At 41.5% G+C, this 10,875-nt stretch overlaps 1 protein-coding gene across 3 annotated transcripts in view; it reads left to right on the forward strand.

Annotated features, from left to right (window-relative positions):
* znf609b (zinc finger protein 609b) overlaps positions 1–10,548 on the forward strand; it is a 40,694-nt gene extending 30,146 nt beyond the window's left edge. For 2 of the 3 annotated variants that reach the window (XM_043244673.1, XM_043244674.1), the window contains exons 4-9: positions 3,287–3,374; positions 3,790–6,097; positions 6,235–6,559; positions 6,750–7,103; positions 7,485–7,554; positions 8,105–10,548. In XM_043244673.1, coding sequence (XP_043100608.1) covers positions 3,287–3,374; positions 3,790–6,097; positions 6,235–6,559; positions 6,750–7,103; positions 7,485–7,554; positions 8,105–8,114 — 3,155 coding nt within the window. In that variant the 3' untranslated portion in view covers positions 8,115–10,548. Of the gene's footprint in view, positions 1–3,286; positions 3,375–3,789; positions 6,098–6,234; positions 6,560–6,749; positions 7,104–7,484; positions 7,564–8,104 lie in introns of all 3 variants that reach the window. The other variant, XM_043244675.1, reaches the window with a different exon arrangement.
* Positions 10,549–10,875: the final 327 nt, after the last annotated feature.

Raw genomic sequence — 10,875 nt, forward strand, 5'->3', positions numbered from 1 at the left:
TTTTGTATATGTCACTTAGTGTTATTTAAATGGGAAAAAAAACATTATTTTTAACAAATTCAACATTAAAGCAATAGTTTGCCCAAAAAATTTACTCACCCTCATATGGTTTTAAATCCGTATGATCATTGGTAACCCGAAACAGCCTGGTTACAAACTTTCTTGAAAAAATCTTCTTTTGTGTTCAGCAGAACAAAGAAATTCATACATATTTGGATGAGTAAATCATGACAGAATTAAATTTTTGAGTGAACTATAGCTTTAATATTGCATCCATTGTTTGGCATGTTTCCTCAATGACATGGCTCGGAAGTCGGAAATGCAGTGCTTAAAATCCAAAGTTGCCTAATTAATCCTAATTATGACCTTTGTGGTGACGTTCATGTGCGTTCAACTCGTAAATACGATCTTTCCGACGTGACATGAATGATTGAGCACCCAGTTGACTTGCCAGTACATTTCTTATTTTGGATCGCCCTTATTTAGCACACCTAATTTAACTCGTTAACTTGTTAGAAGAGTGCTCCAAGGTTTCAAGTGGTTAGAAATGAGACTCCTAAAATATGTAGTACAGCCGGGCTATCTAGATATCCCACAATATTGCCATGCTTTTTTTCTTATTTGTCTAAATGAATAATAGTGTGCTCTCTGTAGGACAGTTCAAACAATAAATCCAAAAGCAATATTTTGGAAAATGTTTTTAAGTAGGGACGGAATTAAATCACAGAGTAGAATTCCTCAGATTTTCTTGCTTTGTGCATATTAGGAATAAAAAAAAAATTGGACAAATAATGTGATCAGATGTATTTATCTTTAGCTCATCACATAGTTTTAGTTGGCATGCTCTAGACTAAATGAACTGTCAAAGGCAATTGGCAGGACTTCAATTTATGTAGCGGCTGTACTGTATTATCTCCTATTTATTGTTCTATGAGTGATCCATCTCTTCCTCATGCTATTTCTGGTTTGACTTAATTGTGTTGCTAAGCTAAAAACGTGTTTTAATATTGCAGTTAGTAATTAATACTTTTACATAATTAAAAAATACTTTACCGTTCCTCAATCTTTTATTTTTGTATATGTATAGTCCTTGCAATGCATCATTTGTTGCCTCCACTAAAGATACATTCAGTGCTACCTTAGAATTCATCCAGAAGCAAGGCATCTTGTAGGGGAGCATAATTTAGAGTGGCATTTGTGTCAGGAGCGCACCTAGTAAAACAACAAATGTTGCCTAGGAAGCACGCTGAGCTTTAGAACAGAGCATCCATCTTCCATGACTTATTGCAGATCAAGTTGTTGCTGAGTCGCAGCGTCCTCTCCTGACTTCTTCAAATTAACAGTGGCGTGCTTTATTTCATCCAAAGCCCAGTGTGGAAATCTTATCTAGTGTACTGCAACCTTTTATTTGCGGATGGACATATTGACTTGCTCATGTTTCAGCCCAGTGCGTGAATCCCAGAATGGCAGGAGGTTAAGGGCAGACAGCTCTCAGTTCATGATGAAACAGTCAGAGGCAGACTGGAGCAATATTTCTAGGCATCACTCTGACACAAATCCCCTCTGCAGGACGCTGGAAGCAGACCAGGGTCGTGTTGGTGTGGCATCCACTCTCACAAGCCGTGCATGCTGATGCCTCCAAATGTCAGCCCTAAATCTTCTGAAAGTTTATTGCTCTTGAAGTAGAGCCCAGAAAGCCCTCACCCACAGACTATGAAGGGCTTTGTGCCAGCAAACCCAATCGTGCCAAACGGCAAAGCTCATATGCCAGTATCCTGATTCAACCCTCTTTCCAAGGCCACCTCAACAAGCTATTGGATCAATGTGTTATTTTATTGCCTGAATTAACTGTTGTTTTAAGGAAAACAGAAGGCCCTAGTTGATTTCATCATTACATTTTCTCTTTGCGTACTTGGCTATTCTTGGATTTCGCTCTGAGGTCAATAAAGTGCATCTTAACTCAATCAAACCTGCCTCCTGATGATTTCAGACTCTTTATAGAACTGGTGCAATATCAGCACAAGAGCAGTTTTTTTTCTGTGCTGATGTATTTCCTATTGAAATGGAATGTTTGTGGATGGCAACTCCCTTGTTTTTAAAATATCGCTAGGCTAGTTATGTAACAACAGCCATGAACCATCATATTTTCATGGCAAACCATATGCTATATTTTCAATTGTTTTATTCTCGATGGGGAAAAAAGGGAGTCTTAGCTGGGTTAAGGTGGTGTCATGTCTAGCTAAAGAAAATAATCATGACAAATCTATGTAGAGCTAGTGTAGCCTTTAAACTCTAATAGAGCTGCTTTTAATGGAGTGTAAGAGTTCAGCAGCACACATGCCAGGCTTCTGTTTGTTCCACTTTGACTACTGAAGGGCATCAGAGGTGAAATGCCGGCCATTTAGCCTCATTTAGCCTGGGTTCAGACAGGTGGCCGGAGAACCGCTAATGACTGCAAGTGAAATAGGAAGGGGCCCCGCTAATGTGCTCTTCGACTGACCTCCACTGACATTTTTCAAAGGAACGTTCATGAATTAAGCTCTCACATCTAGTGGCCCACACTATGATGTTTGGTCGAAAACAAGATTAGGGCTGTAATATCTTTAATAAATAAAAACAATTATTAACAAGTTTCAGTATACTCACAATTTAACACCATAGAGGCTTATCTTAAATGTATTAGCCTGACTGAGCCAGGCTTATCAGTGTTACACATTAAGTAATAATGATAATAATATTAAGAGCATATTATTGCAAAGTGTTATTGATTTTGCCTGCTATTATGGCAGTGCAAAATCACAGAACATCCTGTTAGAAACATCCATTTACCTGTCTGAGCTTCTGCAGCGAAACCTCTGAATCACTGCCAGATACAAGCATTTTCATTTGCTTCAGCTGTTTTCACACAATTGCTAAACCATTTGCAGAGGCGGCTCACAGTACTGCAAAGTCAGATGGAGGACACCATCAAACAATTTTTCTCCCAGAAATAACACACTCTGCTCCTTACAGCTTTTAGCTGGTGTGATCATGAAGTACACAGTTAAAAGAGAATACTGGCCTCAGAAAACCCCCATTTGCGCTATTTAAATGGGAGTTGTGGTCTCTGCAAGGACTCTGTTTGGAATATTGGTAATGAGGTGGAGAAGCAACCAGATGAGTAGTGCTCATGAATCAGAAAACTGACATTAACTCTGCTGTAATACTGTGTCATTGACTCTTTGTATAGATAATGTAAATATTTTCGTCGTCCCCCCCTTTTTTTTTTTTTTTTTTTTTTACACAGGTATGCTGGTGGTCAATGTTACTTGGCGGAACAAAACGTATGTTGGAACACTTTTGGATTGTACCCGTCATGACTGGGCCCCTCCAAGGTACGTGAAGAGCTTTAACATTTCAAATTAAGAAAATTAAATATTCCTCGCAAGTATACTTGTCTCTGCTTGTCAGCCCCCTTTCCTTAGTACCACATTAGTACTCCCTCTGGAATAGTAGTAAGCCAGATGTAACACATCATAACCCTTAGGGAAAAGCCACACTATTAAAAATATGCACATCACCAAGCCTATGAGGTGATAAGAATAGAATCTCACCTTATGCAAGAATCTAAATAGTACGAGTTGAATAAAACAGTTTGAATAATCAAATGTTTTATTTTATTTTTTTCTTATTCTTAGTTGTTAGGAATAACTTTTAAGGCTTATCTTTTAGACACTTGATGGTAATCAATATCATTAATACTTAAGGTAATTGTGAAGATCTTGTAAATAATCTTTATTTTTCTTTAAGGTTCTGTGAGTCTCCCACAAGTGACCTGGAAATGAGAAACGGACGGGGCCGTGGCAAAAGAATGCGACCCAATAGCAACACCCCTGTCAACGAGAACAGCAACTCGTCTGATAATAAGGGCAGCAACAACAGCAAGACCAGAGCAAGCTCCAACAGCAAGGGTCGGCGCGGAAGCCAGAACTCCTCTGAGCGCAGGACTCCGCCCAACAGCAACACTGAGGACATAAAAGCCAGTCCCTCCTCAGCTAGTAAGCGCAAGAACAAGCCGGCATCAGACATGGAGCCCAACTCTAGCTCTGAGGATTCTAAAGGCAACAAGCGAATGCGCACAAATTCAAATGGTGGAATGACCTCCTCTGCACTCCCAATACCCATAATCAAAACTGAGTCCCTTCCTCCTCCTTTAGACCGAACTTGTCCCTCGCCTGTACTGATTGACTGCCCGCATCCCAATTGCAACAAGAAGTACAAGCACATCAATGGCCTGAAGTACCATCAGGCTCGTGCTCATAATGACGACGATATCAAGCTGGACATGGACGGGGACAGCGAATATGGGGAAGAATCCTCTCTCCACCCAGAGCCAGGAACTTGCAATGGAGCTTCGATTACACAAAAAGGCTCTCTCTCCCCAGCACGTTCTGTCACACCAAAAGGAAGAGGTTTTGATGCTCAGAGTCCATCTCCTTCTCCTGGAAAATTTGGCTCCAAGTCAAAGAAAAAGAATGGTGATTCTGAAGCAGATGTTTGTGGCACACCTATGGAGGGTTGCGAGGATGGGCCATGTGTTACTGCTGATGAGGCCAGCAATGATGGCATGGATGACAGGAAGTCCAAAAAGCCAAGCAGCAATGTCAAGTCTGACAAGCTGTCCCAGAAAAACATGAAGTCTTCCAGACCCATGGCTCCATCCCTCCCATCTCAGCAGATTTACTCTTTGCAGCCAACATCATTTAGTGGTGGAAGCCCTAACCATCCTCCAGGGATGGCCAACATGTTGCAGGGCATCCCCAAGAGTCCCCAGCTTAAAGGCATTCAGTCTAAGTTGGGTGTAACAGGGGACTCGTCACCAATTAATCCAGCCTTGAGCAGCTCCAAGGACAAAAAGAGAAAGGACAAGAAAAAGAAAGATTTGGGCAAGGATGCAGACAGTCCCAAGCTCCCAGGAAAGAGTGGGAAAACCGAAGAGGGGAAAAGCCCATATTCTGAGTCCTCTGACCCAGGAAGTAGGAGTGAGGGTCATCTCAATGGCTCCTCAGACCCTCATCAAAGTCGCCTTGCTAGCATTAAGGCAGAGGCGGATAAGATATACAGCTTCACGGATAATGCTCCCAGTCCATCCATCGGGGTGGCCAGTCGTGTGGATAGCAGCGGACAGCCTCTCACTCCTCTTCACGCCGTTACCCAGAATGGAGCTGATAGCTCCTCGGTAAAGACAAACAGCCCTGCATACTCTGACATATCTGATGCTGGGGAAGATGGTGAAGGCAAAATGGAAGGGGTCAAAGGTAAAACGGAAGATCAGTCAGGCAGGGACGGTGCAAAGAAGGCACTATTTCCCTCTCAGGCATCCTCCAAGGAATCTGCGTATTATTCTAGCTATGACAATTACTACTCTCCCAGTTACACACACTCTAGCCCTGGTGGAGCCACTGCTGGTGGGCCTCCGCCAGAAGGGCAAGCTCTGAAACTAAAGAAGGAAGATGAGCAAGAATTGCCAGAGGAGAAGACGAAAGCGGATGTTCAGGATGAGCGCAAAGCTGAGATCGCTTCAAGTCAGCCACACCAACAGCAAGCCTCTGTCATTCAGCAGCGCTCCAATATGTACATGCAACCACTCTACTACAACCAATACTATGTCCCCCCATATGGATACCCAGACCAGGTTTATCACAACCACCTCATGAACACTAATCCAACCTATAGGCAGCAGTATGAGGAAAGGCAAAGACTCATGTCTGAGCAGCACCGGTCTGCTGAGAAAAAGCCTGATTCAGGTGTAAAGGACAGAGAGGCCTCTCTGAAGGAGGACTGGAAACAGAAGGGCCCTGTTCCTCCTGGCCTAACAAAAGCCCCCAGCCTTTCAGACCTGGGAAAGCCACAGGCCCCTGGCAAACAGAGAGACACTTCCTCCGAACCTGCCAAGTCAGTCATCATCCCTAAAGGGGAGGAGGTCAAGCTGCAGCCACAGCAGGCTGAGGGGCTTAAAATGAAGCTCAGTGAAGCTGGCCACCATGGAAAGGATGACTCAAAGGCAAGTGTGGAATCTGCCAGGCTGGGTATGGAGCAAGCCATGTGGTACAGACAGGTGAGGCAAAATGTGATTCTTGAACTAAATGCCTGCACAATTCGCAAGCTAGGAAGGGATAATTCACCCACAAATTTAAATTTTAGAGTTAATTTATTACCTCTCAAAACATTAACTTAACATCTTTCCGTTTTCAGTACCCTGACAGTCAGAGACCGCCAGATGACGACAGAGACCGGGAGCGAGACAGAAAAGGCAAAGAGGACAGGCCAAGGCCGAAAGACAGCAGCTCCAAAGAAGATAGTAAAGATGGAACTGATGGTTTGTGTCCTCCCAGCTCTGAGGACCAACGAAGCGGTGGCAAAGAACCCCGGCCCAATGCCCACATACCTTTCAGCTCCCCCTTAGCACAGCACCAACCCTACCTGCATTACATGCATGGATATCCTTTTGGGCAAAGCTACGATCCCAGCCATCCTGGATACAGAGGCATGTCCTCTGTCATGATGCAGAACTACCCAGGTAAGACAAATAATCACATCTAAATGATGTCGTAGTGTTAATAAAAAATTAAAAAATTGTAAAGTATGTTGCTTAGAAGTGTTGGCATTCGTGTACTCGCATAAAGCATGTTTTGAGCCATAATATGTGTAAAAACTGCATAATAGCACTCCTTTAAAGTAGAAAAACAGTATGTTCTTATAATCTTTAGGGTCCTATCTGCCAGCGGGATACCCTTTCTCCCCTTACGGCAGTAAAGTGGGCAGTGGAGAGGAGGGAGAGAAATCTCGCTCCAGCCCCACAGTCAGCAGCAAGTCGGCTTCAGAATCCAAATCTTTGGACATACTACACCAACACACCAACCAGTACAAGAGCAAATCACCCACCGTTGCCGACAAGCCTTCCCATGAAAGGGAGCGAGGAGGAGGCGACCGAGAACGGGAAAGAGAGAGGGAGAGAGAACTAGATCGACCACGTTCATCTCCTTCCCAACGCATAATGCCACCCCATCACCACCTAGGCTATCCTCTTGTAGCCGGGCAGTATGATCTGTCTTATGCCACAGGTCAGCAGTCAAGTATTCTTACACATGAACTTATAATCACTTATTACCTGAAATTATGTCATGCAGAGGATGTATTTATTCACAAAATCTTCACTGAAACATTTATTTCACAGTTATATAGTAATATATTGCGCATTACTGTATTTTCTTAATATTGATATTATTTTGAATAATTTTCTGTTACACTAATTATTTATTTAAAATATTGTTTTGGGGGGGGCATAATGTGAACCAGGCACCTCTTAATGAGATTTCAGATGCCTCATCTGATGCGTTTAGGGGGGAAAAAAAACAACAATATTGCTGCAATAAAATGTGCCAATTCCACAAAGAAAACTCTGAGCGTAAACAACATCTTTACTGGATGTTCCTTAATTGCAGGCCTTTCATCGTCAGCGATTGTTGCCAGTCAGCAAGCCTCAGCCCCTTCCCTGTACCCACCAGCACGGAGGTGAGAATGGTAAGAAAAAACAAAGATCAAGGAAAAGAGATTTGGATTGTGGCCAAACACTGATTCAAACACTCAAATTGCAGTGAAAGATGACCACGGTAGTTGCAAGTGTACTCCCATTTCTGCTTTCACGTTGTGTAATGTAAAATCTGTTTTTGATATCCAAGCTTACAAAGAGGTGTTTATAATTGCTCCACTTGCTCTGAGGCCCTTCTCTCTGAAGGTTTTTTCTAAAGGTCTCCACCATCTGTTTTAGAGCATTATGTTTATTTAAGGCCCCTTAGATTGAGGCTAGGGCTTTTAGAACAGCAACATCACTTCAGTAGCCTGTGGTGACCTCTTGTGGAGACACTTGTAATAACATCAGAAAGATGGGGAGTCATGTTTAATAAGTGATATTTAATAATAGCAATAGATTTTTTTCTTAGTTTATGTATGTTCATATTTAATGTATAAGACCATATGTACATTTATTATAGTTAATTAAACTCGGATATTGATTATATTTTGTATTCTAACCAGTGCATTCTTGTGTTTTGTTTTTCATTAGGGAAACCTGATTGTCTCGCCCCTTCTTTACAAATAATCATGTGACTGGATCACATGGGGAAGTATATGGAGTTCATTTAGACATCAGTTGAATGGTGTTTCTATATTTTTAGTTTTTCTGCCGGAATGTGTGGCAGATTGATGTTTTCCTAGTATCTGTACCTCGTACCCCACTACAGACTGTGAGACCAGGTTCAAAGCCATCCTGCCCTGCTCAAAGCCCCGGCTGGCCACTGAACTATGCCTGTGAACTGGTGAGGGATGACTGAAAAGCAAGGACTGTCATTCCACTCACGCTGTGCAGGCAGTGACCGGACAAGAGGCAAGGGCTCGAGGGGACATAAGAACACAAAGACTGAAAATAGTTTTATCACACTGAGATAACTAAAGTTGTTTCCCTTTTTTATTTTAGTTGGCATCCTCACTGAAAAAAAAAATCAGTTTGACCCACGGTTTTTAAATTGTTGTTCTCTAGATACCACCAGTGAAAGCTGCAGATATTATCTAGCATTGTCTCATAACTCTGTCTTTCCGCCAGTGGTTCCTAAATGGTTGTCATCGCCAAATGCCTCAAGACTGCTTTTTTTTTTCTCTCTCTGATTTTTTTTCCCCCATTTCTCTCTTTTCTATCATCAGATTGGTTCCATGTAAAGAGCATTGTCGATGTTTTATTTTATTATGATCTTTTTCAAACAAAAAGTTGAACTGTACTATGTTCTGGTAACATCATGCTGTTTAGCATTACCATCCAGTGGACTAGGAAAGTGTTTTAAGAAGCATTACTGCCCTCACGAAGCTGCTTTCAGCGAGACGTTTCAGATTTCACTTCCAGATTCATTTGCGACATATAATTTCAGCGAGCACTGTTTCATTAGAACATCACTGGCCGAGGTCCGTTTACTCCAGGGAATTCTCTTCGATTCCACCTGGTTATCCTTCAACTTGAATTTCAGATATCCTCGTTCCTGGCTACCTTACCTCATCGTGAACAGAATTTCCGATTTATGGCTACGGTTCTTAAAAGTGGATGTTTGTTAATGTGACCGATATAGTTCTTTAGAGAGACGCTGCTGCAGCAGTATGGGGTGCGTGACACCAGAGGCCCAGTAGTTTCGTTCTAATTGTTCTGAAGTTCTTGCATGGGGCCGCTCTATCCCTGGACACTTATTGTTGAAGTGTTGTGGTAACTCCAGCGTGTTTTCTAAAACCAAGTGAGCGTTTGACCCGAACATGCTTTCATAGCCCATCATGCTCTGTGTATTTCATGTGTCGTCCAGCATGGTGTACTATAGCACTAGAAATGTGACTTTAAACAGTGTCTCTCCTCAGGCAAAGCAAACTTTGGTTCTGCACCAAACGCTGTCGATATTCTTGGTTGCACACACTATGTGATGTCTGTATATGATGTACAGAGGAACTGTTTTAAAATGCAATCAAGAAACCATCAAATTACTTGGTTTTGTTTCGATATCTGTCGCTAGGGTGTGTTTTTCTTTTCCTCTTCGGTGATGGCCTCTGCTTTATCTTCCATAGCTTTGTATTGGCTTGCTGTCACAATGCTTGCTGGGGTTTTTTTTAACATTCATGAAACTCTTAAACGAGGTTTGGGAGTCTCTCAATCCAAAATCTCAATTAGACGCAGCTCTCGGTGGATCTCGGGCGGTTTCCTGGTTTGCTCTTGATTTTGGGACATATTTTCATAATTGATGCGAGCAAGTAGTTTTTTTTTTAACGGGCTCTGTTGGAATGAGAGACGAAAGACAGGTGTTCAGAGGATTATGTTGGCTCGTGCGTTCTCTCTCATGTGTAAAGTCGCAATGAAAACAACAGCAAAGATGACAGTACAGCACCATGGTACACTGAATGCTGAGAGAAATGGGCTTTAAGTTACGCATCCAATATATCCATCAATATGTCCTTTGCTAGGTACACTGGGATGTTTGAGCCGCACAGAACAGCTTTATGTATTGTCAAAGTTTTTTTTTTTTTTTTTTTTTTTGTTTTTTTATATCATGGTTTTTGGCAGTTAAGAACGATTCTCAGTACGGATCATAACAATTGTCAATGGTAGTTTCAAATGGTGCTCAGTTGACATGCTGTGATTTGCTGGAAAGAGGATGCAGTGCACTATTGCATGCTTTGCGTCATTTACACGATGAACTAACACCTCTTTCCTGTTGTGCTTCATCCCAAGTGTTTCTCAAAAGACAATTTATCACCAAGTATCAGGCCCCCGGTACTTAAAGAATGTTTACATTTTTTTAATGGCTTTGTTTGGATTTTTTTTTTTTTCTTTTTGGCTGTATCACCCAATTCCTCCTGTTCTTTCTTGGACTGTTTCTCTTATGTAAAGTGTACATTACCACGTTTCTTTTTTTATACAATACTGTAACTTGCCTTTGTACATTTAGGCAAAAAAAAATAAATCTTTTTATGAGACAATCACATCTGTCATTGCGTGGCTCTCTTCTCTTTTATAATTATTAAATCTTCTTAGTTGACTTTTTGTCATCTTATTATTGTTATTTTATGTTTTGCATAAGACCTGTTTAAGATAAATTTAACATATGGAACACTGTTAAGATAAAGTTACCACTAGAGGACACCCAATTCCACTGTAACAGTGTTTTCCTATTCATTCGTTACCCCATTCCAGATGAATTCTGGATGTTTTTTTAAAAAAAAGCATTTTATAGAGGTTATGCAATGAAGGTTAGTCAATGAAAACCTAGAAAATTTTATATGCACTGAAGAATTGTCATTGACTTATTT

This window comes from Puntigrus tetrazona, chromosome 7 (genome assembly GCF_018831695.1).
Source record: "Puntigrus tetrazona isolate hp1 chromosome 7, ASM1883169v1, whole genome shotgun sequence".
NCBI classification, from domain to species: domain Eukaryota; kingdom Metazoa; phylum Chordata; class Actinopteri; order Cypriniformes; family Cyprinidae; genus Puntigrus; species Puntigrus tetrazona.